The 23,716-nt window shown below is 45.5% G+C and overlaps 1 protein-coding gene across 1 annotated transcript; it reads right to left on the bottom strand.

The window, feature by feature from the left end:
* Positions 1 to 6: 6 nt before the first annotated feature.
* Positions 7 to 19,254, bottom strand: LOC124006141 (aggrecan core protein-like). The gene is given in 15 exon segments (XM_046315949.1): positions 7 to 1,299; positions 1,453 to 1,635; positions 1,741 to 1,885; positions 2,323 to 2,405; positions 2,937 to 3,095; positions 3,224 to 3,331; positions 4,813 to 6,837; positions 8,100 to 10,010; positions 10,140 to 10,401; positions 10,403 to 10,434; positions 10,523 to 10,650; positions 10,816 to 10,990; positions 11,688 to 12,074; positions 12,457 to 12,539; positions 19,057 to 19,254. Coding segments are annotated over 15 exon segments (5,811 nt in total). The 5' UTR covers positions 19,062 to 19,254; the 3' UTR covers positions 7 to 1,174.
* Between the last annotated feature and the right edge of the window lie 4,462 nt (positions 19,255 to 23,716).

Below are 23,716 nucleotides of genomic sequence, written 5' to 3'. Positions count from 1 at the left end.
TATGTGGCATGAAAATATCATTCAAATGCAACCATATTCACATAGATAAATACATTGTAATCAATTCATTTTATTAGATATTTATTTTCTACTCTCCAAAAACTATATTTTTCTTATTTAATCCATCTCCTTTTTAATTAGTTGTACAATTACATTTTTTCTTTCATAACAAGTTCAATATGCAATTGTGCAGTCACAAATGGGATTTACAATTAGCATTATTTGATTACTGTTAAACACTACCAACGTACAGTATTACTTCCACTGGAACTAAGACAATGACATCATTGGTGCATGAAAACAGAAATACCATTGTGGACATTTTCACATGTTCTTCCTAGTATCTTAGTGATTACGTTTTTACGAGAGTATAAAAAAACAAACTTTGGATTCTGGCTATTTTCAAACCAAGTACTTTAAAAGTGGAAATTGGCTTCTAATATTGGGTCCAAAGTTCGTAAGACACCTGATAAAACAAAGCACCAGATAAGAGGACATGTTGAGAAAATGCTTTGTGTTGTAGGAATTGAGAAGATATGGATTGACAAGGAGATTTTATTATACAATAGCATACGGAAGTGGACATCTTAATTCTGACTTTGTGGCAGAGGGTGGGAAAGTGGCTTCGGTTAATGTCAGACCAGCTGAGGTTGAGATTTAGGTTGCACTTTTCTGAAACTCTCTATCAAAATCTTACTGTACACCCTCATAAACATGTCATAATATATGTTACTCAGTCAAATACAGTAATGCAACAGTGTCGTAGCACAGGTGGATATCAAAGAATGTCACTAGTCAACAATCACACATCCTTATACAACAAACAAGCCCAATGATGGATGGGACATCTTCGTTAAAGCTCATTCCAATGACAAACTGTACTGTGCAAATTCGATCCATTCCCTCTAATCGTGGCCTTATGTTGGGATGTACTCTTATTGTAAGTGTGATCGATCGGCACTAGGTCCGAGTAACATCAAGTCTGTTGATGTTCTAAATGGGTTTATCCTGGAAAGCGCTGGTGACAGGAATGTGATGACTCGTTCTCAGGGAGAACATTTATTTTACAAGGCTCCACCTTGTTGGAGGGACAAGGTTGGACAGTCTTTGACTGGAACATAGGATTCCAGGGAAGGGGGCAGAGGGAAGGGGCATATTGAGTTTGATGAGCTTATTAGTTCCACTTGATGTCCCAGAACCCTGAAGTGGCTTTCTCCGTGGCTGTGTCCACCACCTCCACCCCCTCGTTCTGATAGGGTGGCGTCGTGACCTGCTCTCCCTCTGCCAAGTTGGTCACGGCTGTAAAAACATAGCAGGTACATCATGTCATTATCACAATAGAGCACAAAATAACTTAAGCGAGTCATACAATGATAACATTAGAGACCTATCACACACATCATACATTTATTTTGTTTCATGTCAGTCAATGGAATGAATGTCTGTCCTCACCAGGGTGACAGGTGATCAAAGCCTCCTCCCATTGGCCGTTGGATAAGCACTTAATGACGGGGTTCTGTGTCTGGAGGAATCCTTCTTCACAGTAGTAACGCACCTTGGAGTTGGTCTCGTAGCGCAGACGCGACTTACCAAACACCTTGGCATTGGCAATAATGGGGGGTTGGCCACAGAAAGCTGAACAAAAATAATGCTGTTAGGGGTGCAAATACATTAAAACCATGCTGAGAGGTTGAGGACTTCTATGCTACACTACCGTGGTGATTATGGTTGTGTACTCACAGGTGCCCTTCTTGCAGGTGTAGGAGAGGTGGTAATTACAGGGCACATCGCTCCAGCGCCCCCCGTCATGCCATACCATCACCACACAGTCCTCTCCAGACAGGAAGTAACTGTCCGGCTGGCCCCGGTACCAGTTCTCATACAACTGGCAGAGAAAGATGGGAAGGATGATGAAGAAGTAGACGAGTTTTAATACTGTTAGTTCACATATGTGGTCCTGTGTAGCTCAGTTGGTAGAGCATGGCGCTTGTAACGCCAGGGTAGTGGGTTCGATCCCCGGGACCACCCATACGTAGAATGTATGCACGCATGACTGTAAGTCGCTTTGGATAAAAGCGTCTGCTAAATGGCATATATTATTATTATTATTATATTATTACATATACAGCAGCTGAGAAGTAGCATGAGAAGCAGATCACATACCAGGAGGAGGTTATTTTTGCATCAGGTCTTACAAAACATAAGTGAGGATCTTCTGTGTACCAATGGGATACAATCCCAGAGGCACGTTCATGCAAACAACATTATGTTTATGGAGAACCTAGACTTATTTTATGGGAACACAGACTATGTGAGACTCACCAGAGGATTCCCGTCAGACCAGCGGAAGTCTCCCTCTATGGTCCTGTCATTCAGTCCCGTCCACTGGTACTCTCTGTACTTATCTAAAGGGAAAGAGAGAGCTCACTGTAACTTTGGGCCTGCAAACACTCGCTCACTAGCAAGTAGGGGCCGCTGTAAGACTACAGGCCATGGGAAACAACTAAGGAATGCTAGATAATCATCTCCTCCATATTTCCAGACACAATATCAACACCGGCATCAAGGCTCTCCTATGTTTCAAGGTAAAATGAGTGAACGGCAGGTAAGACATGAACGAAGACAATGTTGCGTCTTCCCTGGACCATACAACCTTTAAACAAATAAATTCATTTGTTTACAAAATATTCCTCACAGATGGTACTGGGGTTACAGAGGTGTCATTACGCATTCAGTTTATGCATTTTAGGACTGTAAGTTCTGTTCACACTGAATGAAGCTATGATAAATAGTTAAATGAACACATTTTCCCATGTAAGTGATTGAATTACACCTTTTTAACAATCCACGGATGAGGGTTACACAGGTCAAGTTATGCAGAGCACTCGGAGCTGTCTGTTACAAGATCAAATGACATGTTTTCAGGTCCGCTGTACCGTTAATGTAGTCCTGTTCCTCAGGGGTCATGACCGAGATCAGGTGACCGCCACACAAACGACAGTGCCGCTCTGCCACCTCCCAGCCCTGACGCTTGGTGAAATGTTGGTAACAGAAGCCCATGAACTTTTCCCAACCCGGCTCACACACCTCCAGGTCTGATCAACATGAAGAAGAAGAGGTTAGATGCACACAGAGGAGACAAAAATATACATATGGGGGAGCGATATGTTCATTATTTCAACCTTATATTTGAGAAAACAAAACATGCTATCTGTTACTGTACCTGTCTGGCACATGTCTCCCCCATAGGTGGGCAAGCAAAGGCACTTGGTTGAAGACCCACTGTCCACACATGTTCCCCCGTTGGAACAAGGATTATCTAGGCAGGCATCTGAGACACAAACGTAGGAGAGGACAAACATTGGCACCAATGTAAATGCAGTACAAATCATTTGGAATCTCCTCTATATAGTGTCAATGTAAAGGACAGATATGACAGGATCACTTTATTGTTGATTTACATGTGAATTTCTTTAACTGCCACTGGAGGGAGCCATTATACCAACAGCACTCATCCTCATCACTGACTGACTATAGGCCTACAGTGGCCTGAGTGTTCAGCTTATAGAAAATAGAATTTGACCTTTTCAAGCCCCTGTGCTGAGGAAATTTCAGACATAGGTGACTTTTTCACATGCATATATGAAGTGGAGCACATATGCTTCCATGCTCTTTTTTACCATGCCATTTTGTTAATGCCCCCCCCCCATGCAGTCTTTTACATTTTATTTTTAGATCATCACTGTATATGTCTAATAAATGAAAATAACTACTTGAAAATAACTTCCTGAGCCTCATTTTGCCATTGAAAAAATACCAATGAGGTTAATAAAAATAATTTAAAAATACAGACATTTATGTGTGAGCTTGTTGATACAAATTGAAATTGAAATATATTTACAAACACAGCCCTGCTTGGCAGATGCTTGAAATGATACAATGACTATGAGCGTGCAGACTTTCAGCTTTTATGTCAGGGTATTTTCATACATATCGGGTGAATTTACAGCACTTTTTGTAGATAGTCCCCCCATTTTAGGCAACCAAATGTATTTGGACAAATTCACGTATGTGTATTCAAGTAGTTGAAAGATTAGTATTTGGTCCAATATTCCTAGCAAACAATGACTAAATACAGTGCATCAAGCTTGTGACTACAAACCTGTTGGATGCATTTGTTTTGTTTGTGTTTCAGATTATTTTGTGCCCAATACAAATGAATGGTGAATAATGTAATGTGTCATTTTGGAGTCACTTGTATTGGAAATAAGAACAGAATATGTCTCAAAACACTTTTGGAGGGGTATGTTATCTATGCCTCTGTAACTTTCTCAGTCATCATCATTCACCATTCATTCACGGTTATCCGTAATCATGGTAGCATCCACATTCATGTAGAAGTGTTTAGGGTTTCATAGTCATTGTATCATTTCAATCCAAAGTACTGGAGTAGAGCCAAAAGAAAAAGAAAAATTGTCACTGTACCAATACCTTTGGAGGCCACTGCATATTATGTTCCCAATCCTTTGCTGCTATAAACAGAGACAGCTGCTGTGTGTTTACCTCCAACCGAAACAATGATAATCCCCTTCTTTTGCTGAGTCAGTTGTTTACTCTGACTGCCATGTGATAGCATTTTTTTTAAACGTTCTAATGACTAAGCAGAGTGGGGGAGGCATGAGACCATAAAATAAATACAAGAGTCAAGTGAGTAATTTAAGGTGAGGTATATGGTAGAAATGATGCAATTATGATTTGCATTAACACATGCATTCAAATAATTGTCATGGTTTGAGTTGCATTGAACGTTACCTGAAATGTTCCCAAATCTTGGAGTAGTAGGAATGGTAATCAGTTTCTCCTCATCAACGTCCTCTGGATATAGGGGTGCTGCCGTCGTAGTCTGGTCATCGTAGTCCTCTGTGGTGGGCGTCGGGCTGGGGGTCTCTTCAGGCTCCTCAGTGGGTGGAGTGATGGAGTCAGGGTCCTCCGTGACTGAGGTCTCCCCACTGTACTCCAGATCTGCATCGGCCCGGGACTCCTGGGGTACGGTGGGGGAGGGCACGGGGGTCTGGTACAAATCAGGGAGCAGCGTGATCTCCATGTCAGTAGAAGGCGCATCTGTGCTCGACTCAGGCTCGCTTTCATCTGTGCTATTGACAGTTGTGCCATTGATGGGAGTGACAGTTTCATTGATGTATAGGACTTCTGGTTGAAGGATCTGTGAGCTTTCTCCAGAATCAGCAGAATCAGCAGATGCAGAGTGCTCCTCGCCTGAGCCGGACTCTACTCCCTCTTGGCCACTCAGCTCCTGGTCACTGTCCTCATTTCCACTCAGCTCCTGGTCACTGTCCTCATCTCCACTCGCCTCCTGACCACTCTCCTTGTCTCCACTCGCCTCCTGAGCACTCTCCTCGTCTCCACTCGCCTCCTGACCACTCTCCTCATCTCCACTCACCTCCTGACCACTCTCCTCGTCTCCACTCACCTCCTGACCACTCTTCTCGTCTCCACTCACCTCCTGACCACTCTCCTCGTCTCCACTCACCTCCTGACCACTCTCCTTGTCTCCACTCGCCTCCTGACCACTCTCCTTGTCTCCACTCGCCTCCTGACCACTCTCCTCGTCTCCACTCGCCTCCTGACCACTCTCCTCGTCTCCACTCGCCTCCTGACCACTCTCCTCGTCTCCACTCGCCTCCTGACCACTCTCCTCGTCTCTACTCGCCTCCTGACTACTCTCCTTGTCTCCACTCGCCTCCTGACCACTCTCCTCATCTCCACTCGCCTCCTGACCACTCTCCTTGTCTCCACTCGCCTCCTGACCACTCTCCTTGTCTCCACTCACCTCCTGACCACTCTCCTCGTCTCCACTCCCCTCCTGACCACTGTTCTTGTCTCCACTCGCCTCCTGACCACTCTCCTCGTCTCTACTCGCCTCCTGACCACTCTCCTTGTCTCCACTCGCCTCCTGACCACTCTCCTTGTCTTCAACCACCTCCTGACCACTCTCCTTGTCTCCACTCGCCTCCTGACCACTCTCCTCGTCTCCACTCGCCTCCTGACCACTCTCCTTGTCTCCACTCGCCTCCTGACCACTCTCCTTGTCTCCACTCGCCTCCTGACCACTCTCCTTGTCTCCACTCGCCTCCTGACCACTCTCCTCGTCTCCACTCCCCTCCTGACCACTCTCCTTGTCTTCAACCGCCTCCTGACCACTCTCCTTGTCTCCACTCGCCTCCTGACCACTCTCCTCGTCTCCACTCGCCTCCTGACCACTCTCCTCGTCTCCACTCGCCTCCTGACCACTCTCCTCGTCTCCACTCGCCTCCTGACCACTCTCCTCTTCTCCACTCACCACCTGACCATTCTGCTCATCTCCACTCCCCTCCTCACCAGAAGCTGTCCCTGGGGTAGTAGTTTCAACTACTTCTGGGATTTCACCCAACCCCTCTTGCTCCATCTTCTCCAGCTCTTCCTCCAGGGGATCAAACCCAGATGGAACGCTGGTTTCTGGGATGAAGGTTATGAAGTCACCTGGGGAGCTGGCCTCTGCTTCCACGGATCGCTGGGTCGGGGGGGAATAGGTAATAGGTTTGGGGGATGTCAAGAGGGTTACGTCAAGCATTCCCTCGTGGACCCCAGAGGCTTCACTAGAGCCAGTGTCATAAGTAACTGTGAGGACTTTGTCAGTTGGAACTGAACCCAGGTCAGTGGAGCCCATGGAAACCTCTGGTAATGAGTCCACTGTGCCTCCTGCCTCCTGCTCCACATGCTCATCTAGGGTAGAGGAGTCGGGTGACGTGACACCAGACTGCTCCTGAGTGGGGTCAAAAGCTGCCAGGAAACAGATCACAAACATTATTCAAGCCTACAGTTAGCGTAACCCTGTCCACACTTGAGTGTTCAGCTCTTAATAATATTTTTTTTATCACACATTACATATGCACAGATGTTTTCATGTAATTTAATAAAGAGAGTTGCAGTCTATATACGGGGCGTCAGGTAGCTTAGCGGTTAGAACGTTGGACTAGTAACCGAAAGGTTGCAAAATCGATTCCCCGAACTGACAACGTAAAAATCTGTAATTCTGCCCCTGAACAAGGCAGTTAACCCACTGTTCCTAGGCCGTCATTGAAAATAAGAATTTGTTCTCAACTGACTTGCCCTGTTAAATCAACGTAAAATATAAAAGAAATACTGTACAAGCTTCGAGTAATTTATTGGGTAAACCACCAATGTTCGGGCATCACTGTGCCTTCTTCAGGTTATGTAGACATTCACGTTCGAGCATTCATGACATTACCCTGAAGAAGGCACAGTGATGCTGAAATGTTGGTGGTTTATCAAATCAATTACTGGGAGCTTGTATATAGAGTGTGTGACTCTCTTTTTATTGAATTTTTAATAGCCTACAATTTTATAGCTTTTTATAGAATTAACACCCTGTATCTGACTGCTGGCTTGGCTCTGAAGCTAAGCAGGGTTGGTCCTGGTCGGTCCCTGGATGGGAGACCAGATGCTGCTGGAAGTGGTGTTGGAGGGCTAGTAGAAAGCACGCTTTCCTCTGGTCTAAAAAAATATCCCAATGCCCCAGGGCAGTGATTGCGGACATTACCCTGTGTAGGGTGCTGTCTTTCGGATGGGACGTGAAATGGTTGTCTTGACTACCTGTGGTCACTAAAGATCCCATGGCACTTATCGTAAGAGTAGGGGTGTTAACCCCAGTGGTTAAATTCCCAATCTGGCCCTCATACCATCATGGTCACCATATCATCCCCAGCTTCCAATTGGCTCATTCATCCCCCTCCTCTCCCGTGTAACTACACCCCGGGTCGTTGTGGTAAATGAGAATGTGTTCTCAGTCAACTTACCAGGTCAAATAAAGGTTAGATAAATGTATGAATACAATTTACACGCCATTAGTCAGCACCGCTACCACCTTTTTTAGGGGCGCACCAGCTCATGCTTTTTATGTCATTCAATACCATTAAATACACATCTGAATATTTACTGCACTAAATCTTCAGTACATTACATAAATAAAAGTGTTTAAAAAAATAGACCTTTGGCACAGAAAGGCTTCTCTATGGACTCACCATATTCAGAGGTAGGGATCAGTTCATAGGGGTCCATCTCCACTGGGCTTAGGGTAGCCAGGTCTCCTGACTCAGCCGTAGCAGAGCCACTGTTCTCCCATGTCTGGAGGACCAATGAGTCCAGTGATGTGGTATGCTCCTCAGGGAGAAGGACACTGGCACTGTGGTCCACAGAGTTGGTACGCCGGTATTCAGATGTGCTCTCCCAGTATGGAGGCTGAGTGGTGGGCTGGTCAGGGAAGAGCTCCGTTTCCTCGTGAGGTGAAGTGGAAGATACAGATGTCTCCTCAACACCCCCAGCGATGGCTCCCTCAGGCCTGATGGACCCTTCTGAGAGGTCGTAAGAGGTGCTTGGGTAGGCCGAGTCTGTGTCTGTGACATGCTCCTGGATGACATGCTCATCTCCGGAGTAGTCCTCAGGAGGTGTGGGCAGCCCACTTTCCAGTTGCTCCTCAGGAGAGCCGTCATGACTAGTAGTGGCTTCAACTCCTGATACATTGTAGCCTGCGGTCTCAGAGGTAAAAGTGTAGTGTTCGGTCTCCTGGGTGATCCCTGTTTGCAGATGGCTTTCCTCTGAAATACCATACTGAGACTCACCACTCTCAGGGGTTGTGCCAGGCATGGGCTGTGGATCACTGGACCTGTCCACCTCCTCATACCCTGTGGTGGGCACGGGGGCCTCCAGAGCAGTCCCTGGAACACCCTCTATTGAGAGCTCTCCTGATTCCACGTTTGACTCTGACAAGGGCTGGTAGGGATCGGGGCTACTAATGTTGTCTTCATGAGCAATTGTAAGATCACCTGAGTCATAATTTGTCTCGCGAGAAGGTGGATACAGTGTTGATTTTGCATTCAGCTCATCATAGGGTGTGACTGGGTAGTGTAAGTCTACGTTTGCCCCCTTAGGGGCAGGCTGATATGTTTCTGGGTTGCTGACCTCTTTCACCGGCTGCCAGGTGTCCTCTGTGGGCTCCAGGTCTTGGGGGAAGGATGTGGGGGTGAATGGGTCTTGGGGTTCAATCGGAAAGGGTAGGGCGTGATAGACAACAGTAGGGCCCTGGCCATCGACGGCCCCCTGTTCCTCTCCAGGCTGGTCCGGGTACTGCTCCCCAGGAACAACCCCCTGTTCCTCTCCGTGCTGCCCAGGCACAGCCCCTTGCTCCTCTCCATCCTCCTTGGTGTATGCCTCCTCAGTAACAGCCCCCTGCTCCGCTCCGTGTTCTCCAGGAACAAACCCCTGTTCTTCTCCGTGCTCCCCAGGGACAGCCCCCTGCTCTGGGTACTGCTCTCCAGGGACAGCCCTCTGCTCTGGGTACTGCTCCCCAGGGACAGCCCTCTGCTCTGGGTACTGCTCTCCAGGGACAGCCCCCTGCTCTGGGTACTGCTCTCCAGGGACAGCCCCCTGCTCTGGGAACTGCTCTCCAGGGACAGCCCTCTGCTCTGGGTACTGCTCTCCAGGGACAGCCCTCTGCTCTGGGTACTGCTCTCTAGGGACAGCCCTCTGCTCTGGGTACTGCTCTCCAGGGACAGCCCCCTGCTCTGGGTACTGCTCTCCAGGGACGGCCCCCTGCTCTGGGTACTGCTCCCCAGGGACAGCCCTCTGCTCTGGGTACTGCTCTCCAGGGACAGCCCCCTGCTCTGGGTACTGCTCCCCAGGGACAGCCCTCTGCTCTGGGTACTGCTCCCCAGGGACAGCCCCTTGCTCCTCTATATGCTCTGATGCGTGCTGCTCCTCTGGAACAAGGATGGCAGACAGGGAGCCCTGAGCTTCTTTGCTCACCACCTGCTCTGTCACCTGACGCAGGCTGAATTCCTCCAGAGGCTCAGACAGCGTCACAATGTCCTGGCCGATGTCCTCTGGCTCTGTAGCCAGGTAATCATGGGGAGATTCGGTGTGAGTGTTGCTGTTGCCTGTCAGATGCAAGGGCAATGCATAAAAGTTAGGCCAGAGGATGACTTAGAATACAGTAGGAACTGAGTTTGGATGCCACTACTGAAGCCCAGTATAACATCAATACCTACGCTTTTGAAATCTCTTACCTCGGAAGCAGTAAGTGTCGTGGCGAGTGTGTGCCTCTGGAAAGCCTGTCTGGTTCAAATGGCGATAGACAGTCCTGACCCCAGGCTCCCCTCCACCACAACGCTCCCTGGGAGTGACAATGGGGTAGCGTACACTCCCATCAGCCAACCACCCCGGGCTGCAGGCGTTCAGTCCGTCATTCCAGGCTGCATACAACTGACCTGTGGTAGCCAGCTCTGCTCCCTGAGCCAGACAATAGGCCTTAGCTTCCCACAGGGTGAAACTTCGGGGGGGAAGAGCCATGGAACACTTCCCCTGTATATATGGAAGGAGAAATCAGATTTTGATCATCTGCACTTATTCAAATTGATGAAATACTCCAATAAATAACAGATTTTCTTACCCTCTATATTCTCCACATAACAGTATACATCGTACAGCTCATCAGGTTCCATCAGCCCATAGTTCCTCACTCCAGGATGCCCGTCCATGTCTCCAAAACATCCCTCTCGTGGCATCTGGATGGGATATCTGTGAAGAAGAGTGTTGATACCACATAGTGTTAAACAACTGTTATAACAGGGGGGGGGGGGGGGGGGGGGGGTCTATTGAAGTGGATGAAAGCATCTCTCTATCTGTGTCCACTTGATATGAGAGAACATTCACAGTGGTCTTTTATCTGCCTGTGGCCCTTACCTCACTGAGTGGTCTGAGAGCCAGCCCGCATCACACTGCTCATAGCCACTGTGGTAGGCTGCCAAGAGCTGCTCTGGGGTGGCGATGTGAGCCCCGATCTCTTCACAGGCGTCCCGGGCCTGCGTAAAGGTAAAGGCATAGCGACTGGAAGCATCCCGGTAGTGGAACACCACCCCTGTTGAAGGTCCACAGTCTTGGCGTTATTTCAGATTCAGTATTTTGTGTGAACTACAGCTACATTCACAAGGGAAGGCTATATCTGATTTATTATGTTACAAACTGCTCTGGTCAGGCAATCCATACTCTATTACTTGCTGGGTGCATAGGGTGGGACAACCAATTAATCTCAGCAGAATTTGTATGACATTATAAAGGTACAGAAATGTACAATAAGTGTACAGAACATAAAGAACACATTCCTAATATCGGGTTGCACCAGAACAGCCTAATTCCGTCGGGCCATGGACTCTACAAGGTGTTGAAAGCGTTCCACAGGGGTTCTGGCCCAAGTACACACGGGAAACTGTTGAGCGTGAAAAACCCAGCAGCATTGCCATTCTTGACACAAACCGGTGCACCTGGCACCTACTACCATACCCCGTTCAAAGACACTTAAGTCTTTTGTCTTGCCCATTCACCCTCTGAATGGCACACATATACAATCCATGTCTCAATTGTATCAAGGCTTAAAAGTCCTCCTATAACCTGTCTCCTCCCCTTCATCTACACTAATTGAAGTTGATTTAACAAGTGAATTCACTATTAAATTCACAAGGCACAAGTCTTGACACACGCACTCCTGAGTTGTTACTGTCACGGGTCAGGAACTCTGGCTTATCCCCTACATCTATGACATCAAACCCTGGCCTCACCTTTGACCTTGACCTGAGCCACATCGTCGGCATCCTCCAGGCCCTGCTGCACCTCACAGCGGTAGAAGCCAGAGTCGTTGTACTGCAGGCCCTCCAGCCTCAGGGTGAGGTCGGCTGGGGAGGAGACGTAATGGAGCAGGGAGGCTCGGTCCTTGTAGTCCTCGCTGACCTTCACCCTGTCCCCTCGGGCCACCAGGATCTCAGTCTCGTGTCCCTGGGACAGCACGCTCCACTTGACCCTGGGTAGGGAGAGTACGGCGTGGCGGCCATTTGTGTTGGGGGGCGGGTAGGACAGAGACACCAGGCAGGGTAGGGTAAGAGAGCCCCCCAAGACGGCAGATAAGGGAGGGGTCGTAGGGATGGTCACCTGTAGGAGTCTGGAGTCATCTGGAGAGTGCAGAATGAAGGGGTTCAATTGCTGACTTTATACAGTCAAAAAGTTCACAGTTTGGGGGGGGGGGCATCTCAGGTTGCAGTTAATGTTATTTGTTAAAGTCTGGAACCCATTCAAAAGTATTGCCAGTTGCCACTTGCCGTCACGGTGTTGTTGACACAAATACCGGATGAGACACAGCTGGGCACATCAGTAAACCTTGATTTCTGCTTCTAAAGTCACACCTTCTAAAATTGTTTCCAGAGTGTGTGTGTCAGCAAAGACTATGAATGATCGGGGAGTGACTAAAAAATGCCCCTATACCCTTAGAAGTCAAAGCTCATGGATAATTGAATGGATGTCAGTATAGCCGGGGCTGACTGGGTAGTCACGCACCTGAGGCTTGGCTGGGGGTAGAGGAGGACGGTAGGACGAGCGGACAGATGGCACACAGCAGCAAAGACAGGAGCATCTCCAATCTGCAATAGAGAGAAAAACGAGAGGTGGCGGGGGAGAGAGAGGCACAAAGAGAGAAAGACATTATCATTATAGTGACAGCTTAATAGACAAATGGAGAAGTGCTGTAGAGAAAGTGAGAAGAGGCGAAGAGGTAGGGATGACTCCCTCAATAAGTCTCAGAGGGTCCTGTGGCCTCTTTGGATACCTAGAGACAAGAATAAAAAATATATATACAAATATTGATTCATGCTTACAGTCATTCATCAACCTCAGAGTATATTACTAGACAGTGGCAAGTGGCCAGCTTTCACCAACCACCTCAGCCTCTGCGACCGTAAAGTAAAAGCCGTGGCTAAGACATCAGCGCTGTCATTTAGCAGAGACCTTGAGAACGGATAGGATGGTGTGTTAATCCATCACATGCAACGTCAGTCCTGATCAAAGCTGAAGTCCCTTTGAAATAACAAATATTCATTCTTCATTTTGACAAATTGATTTGTATGACAAGTGTGAGGGATTGTTCTTTAGTTCTGCAGAATTTTGTTGAGCTTCCAATAAGTTAATTGATGAGATTATGGATATCTGTTTGTGGGGTATTGTGGTTTTACATGTGTATATACATTTCTTTAAGTCAAGTGTGTCATTAGTCAGATAGTGTGTGTGTGTGTGTGCGTGTGCGTGTGTGTGTGCGTGTGCGTGTACGTGTGTGTGTGTGTGTGTTGATAAAGTATGTGCCTTCCTGCATCATTCAACTAGAGTGTGTTAGAGAGTAACTGTCTGTGTGGCCTTGGTGTTATCCAGCTGGCATGAGTCAGCCTTTGGGAGCTCTCGAGTGTGAGCAGAATTCTGATGTCCCACAAATTCCCCCAGGATGGCATGGCACAAAGCCCTTTCTCCAACTCCACTGCTTTATCATCGTTATATCCCTTTTAGCAACCTAAATGTTAAACCCCAACCACCCCCACCCCATTAACATTACCTACACTCCAAAGACACACAGACACAGCTACACATTTCCCCCACTGACTCGATAGGACCGCCACATTACCCATTCTGAGCAGGCCGGTGTATTCAAATAAGCAGTGTGTTTCTTAGAGGGTGCAAAAATGTATACATGAATAGAGCCCCCCCCCCCCACTGGGTGGACAAAACATTAAGAACACCTTCCTATTATTGATCAGCCCCCTTTTGCCCTCAGAGCAGCCTCAATTCACAAGGTCATGGACTCTACAAGGTGTCAAAAGCGTTCCAAGTTGGCTGGATGTCCTTTGGGTGGTGGACCATTCTTCATACACATGGGAAACTGTTGAGCGTGAATAACCCAGCAGCGTTGCCGGTCTTGACACAAACCGGTGAGCCTGGCACCTACTACCATACCCCGTTCAAAGGCACTTAAATCTTTTGTCTTGCCCATTCACCCTTTGTATGTCACATATACACAATCCATGTCTTCATTTTCTCAAGGCTTAAAAATCCTTCTTTAATGAACTTGTCTCCTCTCCTTCATCTACACTGATTGTCTACACGTCAATGTGGGATCATAGCTTTCACCTGGATTCACCTGGTCAGTCTATGCCATGGCCAGAACAGGTGTTCTTAATGTTTTGTACACTCAGTGTACAGTACATTGCCTTTATTCAAATGCAAGTGTAACTTAAGCCATATAGTCAATGTGAATGCTTTATTCAACCTAAACTATCTAATACTGTAGGTGGCATTCATGTGCCATTAGGCCAATTATCTTTATAATTATTCTATCTGCAGATATATCCCTATAATTCAAATGTCTTGATGTCCTAAAGTTTGACTTAGGAGGAAGTGATGATTCTGCTAAATGGAGAAGCAGGAGGAAATGTCTACTGACAGCCCACAGTCACATCCAGACCCTTTAATCAATTTTACAAGCTATTTTACAAGCAACCAGTGACGAGGTTAGAGGAAGAGAATCTCAACCTATACACTACATTGCCTGTCTGGATTGTTGCTTCCCTTTTATATAGAATCCTGATATTGTGGGAAATCACATCAGGAACTGGAATTAGGTCAAGAAGAACTAGATTAACTAGAAATCAAGGCAGAGATTAATGTTGGTTTTGTAGTAATCCGATTGTTGCTTAATGATCAATTACCCAAAGTTCCCATGTAAAACTCTCTTTTCAAAGTTTGAAGGAAAGTGACCTATTGCATAACATAAACTGTAAATCCATTAGTAAACATGGGGGTTGTTAGAGTGTGATCTCTGTGTAAGGATCTGGGTGTAGCAAATGCAGAGAAGTCAGGTGCAGGACAGCAGAGATGTGTAACACAAGGAACCTTACTCAAAATGTCCAAATACATGAAGTAATACCAAGCCCACAAACATCGGACTGAACTTACAGTAAAACAATCACGCACAAAAACCATGGGGAAAACAGAGGGTTAAATAATGAACATGTAATTGGGGAATTGAAACCAGATGTGTAAAACAAAGACAAAACAAATGGAAAATTAAAAATGGATCGGCGATGGCTAGAAGGCCGGTGACGTCGACCGCCGAACACCGCCCGAACAAGAAGAGGGACCGACTTCGGCGGAAGTCGTGACACTCTGATAATACAGTGGAGATTAGTGGTGAAGATAAAAGTTGGTAAATTACACATGAACAAAACTGTCTCAAACCTGTGAAGAAAATCATTGGGTAAATCATCCACATCATAACTGTCAGTTGAAATGAAATTGGGGAGCTGATAGATCTGTGGCAGTATCGATAACAGTAGATGGAGAGAATGTGGACAAGCAAATTAACTGTCACACTGGCAGCCTTCCCTCTCCTATTTGTCTCAGCTCCGGTTTCTAGGAAAATTAAGTATTTTTTGTCCGGTTCCTCAATTACCCTCCATTCAATCTTCCTCAATCCTATGACTGTTAATTAGGTATATAAGCAGACAGCACTGATATGTATTCATTTCCCCCAACACCCAAAACACCCCCCCCCCCAATATCCACACACACACACTAGCGCTGGGACAATAAACCCCAAAATGATCAATACAGACCGAACCAACCATTTATCAAGGGCATTTTACTGATATCGATAATAATGATAAGTAGCCTTTACTAGAGGAATGTGAAGTTTGAAATGAAACGGGACAATGGTAGCCACAACATTCAAAGAGATATAAGTAGTTTTAAGTGTAATATAAATAACTAACTTGTAAACTTATCGTTCAACTTATCATTATAATGATAATTCAGTAAATTTATCATGATATGGATTTTTGTTAATATCGCCAAACACACACACACACACACACACACACACACACACACACACACACACACACACACACACACACACACACACACACACACACACACACACACACACACACACACACACACACACACACACACACACACACACACACACACACACAGTAGTTTTCTTCCCTGCTGTGTTGGGCACATGGCCCTTAGCCATGACACATTTCCATACTCCAAGGAGAGAGAGGGAGAGGGCTTCCTCTGGGGAGAGAGGGGGGGGGGAACGCATCCCAGGCAACCTCAGAAGTGCTTAGATGTGCATCACAAGTGGCTGGAATAACCAATGACTTCACCTTGGTCTGACCAAGAAAGGTCATTTCAGGATGTAGGGCTGCAGTATACAGTGTTGGTGATGGGGATGATGGTGGTGGGAAGGGGGAAGTGTGTGGGTGTGTAAGTACCTCTGTAAGTGGACTTATACTTTCTTGGACTGATTCAATGAGGTTTATTTATTTATTAACAGATTATTTCTCTTTTGGCTTAAGTAATGGTTTGATACATCACTCTCTATGGTAAAAATAGAATGAGATACCGTAAACACCAACACAGACACCTGGCCAACGGCAGCCTCTCTCCTCTGTAGCTTATCGAACACCAGCTGTCCTAGTCATTATTTTCGTATAGTTCCCAAATCTGAGTGACTCCCCCTCCTTTCAAGGAAATGGCACCGACCACCACCGTTGCCAGTCTGCCACCCTCCATTATCCGGCCTCATTCCAGCCCACCACCTCGCCCATCCTCCAATCCTGCCTCGTGCTACCTCGAATGACTCCATCTGCCCATCTCTAGGGGCAACCCATACCCCATCACAGACCCAGGCTGGTAGGAAGCAAAAAAAAAGGGGGGGGGGTGAGAATGAGAAAGAAAGGGGCTATGAGAGAGTGCACTAAGAGAGGAAAGAGAGAGAAAGAGAGAGAAAGAGAGAGAGAGAAAGTCAACAGGAAGGAAGCTTTGGTGTGATTGAGCAGTGCCCCTCCGGCAGGGCAGGACACAACAGAAGGCCCAGCTGAGGAGTGACATTAGCCATATTGTTATTAGCTTTAGCCGTTAGCCACTCCAGCCAAAGGGACTGACTCATGGAGGTGGATGGGGGAGGGGGCCTTGGCCAATTTGTAGCCTGTGCCACGGGCTGATTAGGCAGAAATGTAGGGCTTCTGAGCGCTTAAAGGGCTTATGGGAGACTGTCAAGACAAACTGTGGCAACACTCACAGCAGTACACCAAATCAGTCCATTCTCGTCATTCAACAGCACGAAGATGGTGCAATGACCTATTTAGAAACCAGTGATCTCATATTTGCAATAGACAGTCATATTTGCAAGGTTAGTCAAACTGAGAAGGATAACCCAGATAACACAGCATCAAAGTGTCTGTCTTGACAGTCAGGCTGCAAGGAGGATATAGCTACTTGATCGTACATAGGAACATGATTAAGAGGCCGGTAAAAGTTAGGCTGACAACTAGGGCATTATCCAGCCCTGTTAAAACTCAGCTAAGTGTCATCAAAGTGCACCTTTATTTTTATTTGCCTCTACTTTCTTTATGGAAGAGATAATAATAATGGTCCTGTGAGGCTCAGTTGGCAGAGCATGGTGCTTGCTAAGCCAAGGTTTGTGGGTTCGATTCCCATAGGGGCCACACACGAAAATACAGTATATGACTGTAAGTCGCTTTGGATAAAAGTGTCTGCTAAATGGCATATACTATGATACAGACCTCCTTTTCGTTTTTCCGGTGACTGGTTGGCTGAATATTTAAATATAAAAACAATAATAGTTTCAAGCTCACAAATAGAAGTTCATTATTCTGTTTCTTGGACAGCAGAATGGTAATGCACTCACCCTGCCCTCTCTCTCTCCCTCCACTCCATGCAGTAGAGTCCACTTGGGTAGGGCATGCGTGTCACTCCCTCTGCTCACCTCACACCCCTCTTCATATTTCAGGGAGCTCCTCATGGCTGTCCCTACCTGGGGCTTGAGTGATGAGCACATCCAGGGGCTGGGCTTGGGGTGGGGCCTCTCTCACACGTAAACGTTTACAGTTCCACTTTTCCATGTAAAAGTACAAGGCTTGTTGACATACATACTGTATCAGAAAGGTCCTGCTTGGGACATAGTACTAAACTAGGTCATCGTACTGTATGGGTCGATGTTAGCTCTTTTAAAATGATACAACATCAACTTAGAAACAGAGGTGTTGATAAATCAACACTGAGCTGTCGTGAAATAGCCTATACATTGTAAGTATGACTATGAAGAAAACTAGCCAAATAGGTATGCTGACTGTGAGAGGTGTAGAGCAATTAGCTACCTGTTCCAACGTAACTATCACTTGACATTCCACAAAACAGCTGTGTTAGCCTACTCAAATATCAACTGGCATCAAAAGGTCCAAGCCTTTGACGGGCAGTCGTTCCCCGGGCTGGATGTCGATTAAGGCAGCTCCCTGGACCTCTCTGATACAGAGGGGTTGGGTTAAATGTGGAAGACACATTTCAGTTGAATGCATTCAGTTGTGCAACTGACTAGGTATCCCCCTTTCCCTTTCCAGTTCAGAGATCTGTATGTCTTTAATCAATATGTTTAAACAAAGCCACTGGTCTTAATGTCAATACAGTAGTTGGTTGGGGAAAATATGTTGTATTCCCTGTCACAGAATGTCCATATGTAGCCAGTTTGGAGTACAGTACAACTTGTATTTCTATAGGTACAAGTAGGCCTAGAACAACAGTGTGCATGGCCCCATGCGATTTACTTAATAAAATCAGTTTGGAGTGAATCCTTACACAGCACTGTAGCAGGTACAATCTGTCTGGATCCAGCTTAACTGTGCTCAGCAAACAATGCATCAGGAAAATATTATTTTACATTGAATACTTGAGATTGTGGGTTCGTGGTAAGTCAAAATAACTTTATATCAAAATAAACGTCCATAAAATTGTCATTTTGACCTACAGAATAGCAATAACAGTAGGCTAAAAGAGGTGATATAAAATATTTAATTATATATTTTTGACGGAAAATATAGGCTATATTGTTTAAAACGTTTTTCGAAAATGTCTCTAAATAGCTAGAATTATGGCAAAATGTATTGAGCATTTTATGTTTGATTTACACAACGAAAAAACATTTGTTGGCTAATTCATGAACAAAACGTGTTATTTTGCGACAGAAATGTATGCTTATATTTGTCAAGGACATGCCAAAGATATATGATTTACAAATCCATCACCTACCTCATTTAAACGACCCTCTCAAAGTATCCTTTCTGCGGACCTCTGTATTTTGAAGCAGACTCGACAGGTGCAACTTCTAATAATTATTTTTCCACCAAATTTGAATGAAATTAGACAATGGGTTGTCAGGTACGAGGATTTCCCAAGTTGAATTGAAAAAGCTAAAGAACGACTTGAGCTCCGTCCGCCAGCGAAGGAAGCAAAGTAAAGAGGGATTGGGGAGCAGAGAATTATGCACACCAAAATCTTGAACAGCCCACTTTCTTCCTCCGACCAAGAGGGGGGGGGGGGGGTTGAAGGAATCATGCAGGTTAAAGGAATTACTTTAGGGGATATTAATATCAGAAGTCAAGAGCCTGAATTCAAAGTTGCGATCCCACACCATCAATCGCCCACGAGCATGCAGGTTGAAGGAATCACTTTAGGGGATATTAATATCAGAAGTCAATAGCCTGAATTCAAAGTTGCGATCCCACACCATCTCGCAGCAGAGGGTACCACTGAGGATGCTGCAGTGGGACTACAATAGAGGCCTATAAGCTACCAGCAGCACCCATTCACATACTCCAGTTACCTATACTACAATTAAAAGAAAACAGCACTTCAGTCTGTTTTTCAATTTCTTTAGTTAGAGCAATCGTGTAAATGTTAAAATTGACCAACCAAACGTGTAAACCACTTTAATAATTTGTTTCCATGCTCCAAATTCAGTGAGAAGAGCACATATCATGGTGATTTGATTAGGCCTATTTATTGCCTGTCATGAAGAATATGACCAGTTATGACCATCGCTGATCACTCATAAAAAGGAGAGGAAATCTTCATGAAAATACTCCTCCTATAAGCTCCCCTGAAATATTGCAAGGCTCTCAAGAAAATAGCAATTAATCCAAAACTGAGGGTTAACAGCTAATGGTGAACAATCTAAAATTATCCTCATTATGTGCCCCTGCACAAAGGGATTAATTAAGGGTTATTAATCTGAGACAATCTTGATTAACATGTGGATGATAGCAGATATTTTTGCTCAACCTGCCGACAACATGAAAGGCCAAACAAAGGTCAAGTGTCACAATCACATTGCTTTGAGTTCCATTTTGGATGCTTATGCAATTTCAGTTCCCAATTTAACAAAATCTCTGTGGGATTCATCAAGACCTGTATTAGATTACTTGCTCAACAATATGAGTATGTTGGAGGAACTATTTGTCCTTTCACAGCCATCAGAGTTAACCCAGTTTCCTATAAAAGTCAAACACATGATACAGGTTGAAATGATGTGGGAAACGATTATGTACAGATTTCCAACTAGACACAAAGCAGGACCTTGCTTTCTCGCAGACAGGCTGCAGAGTCAGAGTCGTGATTCATGTCTGCTATGCTCACCACTTGTGGACAGAGGGTGGATGCTGGCCACCCACAGAGGTTTTAATGGTGCAACGGTATGAACAGACAGAAGTTAGAAATGTGGGTATAGCATGGTAGTAGTGCTGAGCAAGAGGTCTTGGTAAGAGGGGAGGGTGAATACGGCTTTGTTCATAGCCTTGCTCAGCTGACAGTCGCGGCCGAGTGGCGGGCTGTGGAGGAATCTAACATATAGGCATGGTGCGGGACGGTCAACATGGGTGCTGGGAAGCCAGTGGGATGGACCCCGCTGTTGGACTGCAGGCCCAGAGGCATGGATATAATGGTAGGCTGGCTCAGAGAGAGTCGCCCGATATTTTCGCCATGCACTTCCCACCCAATGTCTAGTTCATTCTTGGTTATTGCGACCATCCATGTCAATGTTATAATTGATAATGATGTGAGGTGCCAAAACATAATTGTAGAAAATACATGTATGTTACAACGTTAATAACTTCCTCTGGGAATACTTTCATTCCAGGCAACGTTTCCCAATTCATCCAGCTATATCCCTTCATGGCACAAAGACATGCATTCCACCTGGGATTAAATCTGATCACTGACCTGATTGTTCCACTGCTGTAATACTTTACTACCTTTTTAAATCAATATTAATGAGAACCTGTTTGGCTTATCTCACAGACTACATACTTCTTCAGCTGTGTCACTGATGAATGCGTTGATAGGTCATTTCTCAACCTTACGCAATGACTTCTCTGCATAGTACCTGCAGGCATTTTGTGGCAGAATTTAGAGCTCAGGCTTCTCTGCCATTTGTAAAGGTCCACTCTGCGGTGCCTACACAAGTGGGAGTGGAGTTACAAGTGAATATGCATGAGAGACAATTTATTCCTTGACATGAAATGGTAAAAACCACCTGACAAGAGGAAACGATGGAAAGCTCCAACAGGTCAAAGATTCTTTGTGAAATGAAATGTCTTTTAACCTCAGTGGATAGTTATTGTGAAGAGTCACGATGTCCGTCAATGTAAAAACAAGGATCCACGTAACCAGTGAATTGGTGGCAGCCGGGAAGACTGGCATAGAGTGGCGTACCCTCTCAGAATCACTGGTACATTCTGGCGAGAAGGTGTAATGTCCTGGATTTCGCCATCAGGAGCTCTGGCACAAGCGGTGGCAATACCGTGGTTTTCAGTTGCCTGCTTGGTCAATAGATGTAGGCCAAGGCTGACATGAAAAGAACAGAACAGTTCTCTTTGAATACCTAGCATAGGTCTTCAATGGGGGGGGGGGGGGGGGGCAAAACACCCAAAGGCAGTAGCACACGTTTCACACCCTGACCCGGGCAGGAGAAGGTACAACGGGGGACTCTCTTTATGGGTCCCACAGCACTGAAGTATAAGTCAACAGCATTAACATGAATACATTTGATTTGTAATTGAAATCGTTTTTAGATTTGACACAATTTTTTTCAAATTAAGTATTGCCATTGAGCTAATGCGTCGCTACATTATCCACTGAAAAGAAACCACTGGACGACAATGCATGAGGTTGACTACTGGGGCTGTAGTCTAATCACACTGTTCTGGCACACTGTTGTGTTGAACGGTGTCTTGGTAACAGTTGTGAGTCAATAGGACCACAGTCTACTTTCCAAAGACCCATTCTGGAAACCCCTGTTCAATCTCAAGTCCCTGGACAGACATGCAATTGCCTTTGTGTCATGGTTATTATCAAATCAAACTTTGTCACATGCGCCGAATACAACAAGTGTAGACTTTACCGTGAAATGCTTACTTACAAGCCCTTAACCAACAGTGCAGTTCAAGATTTCTTTTGTTTACCAAGCAGACTAAAATAAAAAGTTACACAATAAGAATAACGAGGCTATATACATGGGGCACCGTTACGACTCAGTGTGCGGGGGTACAGGCTAGTTGAGGTCATCTGTACATGTAGGTGGGTGGCGAAGTGACTATGCATAGGTAAAAAAACAAACAGCGGTGTACAAAGGGGGGGGGGGGGTCAATGTAAATTGTCCGGTGGTGATTTTATGAATTGCTCAGCAGTCTTATGGCTTGGGGGTAGAAGCTGTTGAGGAGCCTTTTGGTCCGAGACTTGGCACTCCGGTACTGCTTGCCGTGCGGTAGCAGAGAAAACAGTCTGTAACTTGGGTGACTGGAGTCTCTGACAATTTTATGGGCTTTTTTCTGACACTGCCAATTATATACCGTTGAAGTCAGATGTTTACATACACCTTAGCCAAATACATTTAAACTCAGTTTTCACAATTCCCTGTCTTTGGTCAGTTAGGATCACCACTTTATTTTAAGAATGTGAAATGTCAGAATAATGGTAGAGAATGATTTATTTCAGCTTTTATTTCTTTCATCACATTACCAGTGGGTCAGAAGTTGACTTTAAAATGTTTAACTTAGGTCAAACGTTTCAGGTGGCCTTCCACAACCTTCCCACAATAAGTTGGGGGAATTTTGGCCCATTACTTATACACACACGTGTAAAGGGATAAAGAATATGTACATAAAGATATATGAATGAGTGATGGTACAGAACGGCATAGGCAAGATGCAGTAGATGGTATAGAGTACAGTATATACATATGAGATGAGTAATGTAGGGTATATAAACATAAAGTGGCTAGTGATACATGTATTACATAAAGATGGCAAGATGCACTATAGGCTTGAGGTCAGGGCTTTGTGATGGCCACTCCAATACCATGACTTTGTTGTCCTTAAGCCATTTTGCCACAACTTTGGAAGTATGCTTGGGGTTATTGTCCATTTGGAAGACCCATTTTCGACCAAGCTTTAACTTCCTGACTGATGACTTGAGATGTTGCTTCAATATATCCACGTAACTTTCCATCCTCATGATGCCATCTATTTTGTGAAGGGCACTAGTCCCTCTGGCAGGAAATCACCCCCACAACATGATGCTGCCACCCCCGTGCTTCATGGTTGGGATGGTGTTCTTCGGCTTTTCCCTCCAAACATCCAGTCATTATGGCCAAACAGATCTATTTTTGTTTCATCAGACCAGAGGACATTTCCCCAAAAAGTACAATCTTTGTCCCCATTTGCAGTTGCAAACCGTAGTCTGGCTTTTTTTTATGGTGGTGAGCGGCCTTTCAGGTTATGTCGATATAGGACTCATTTTACTGTGGTTATAGACCCGTTTCCTCCAGCATCTTCACAATGTCATTTGCTGTTGTTCTGGGATTGATTTGCACTTTTCTCACCAAAGTACGTTCATCTCTAGAAGACAGAAAGCA

Source organism: Oncorhynchus gorbuscha, linkage group LG19, assembly GCF_021184085.1.
Source record: "Oncorhynchus gorbuscha isolate QuinsamMale2020 ecotype Even-year linkage group LG19, OgorEven_v1.0, whole genome shotgun sequence".
In the NCBI taxonomy this organism is placed as follows: domain Eukaryota; kingdom Metazoa; phylum Chordata; class Actinopteri; order Salmoniformes; family Salmonidae; genus Oncorhynchus; species Oncorhynchus gorbuscha.
Note: the sequence above shows the minus strand (reverse complement) of the source record. Positions and strands in the feature narration are given on the sequence as shown.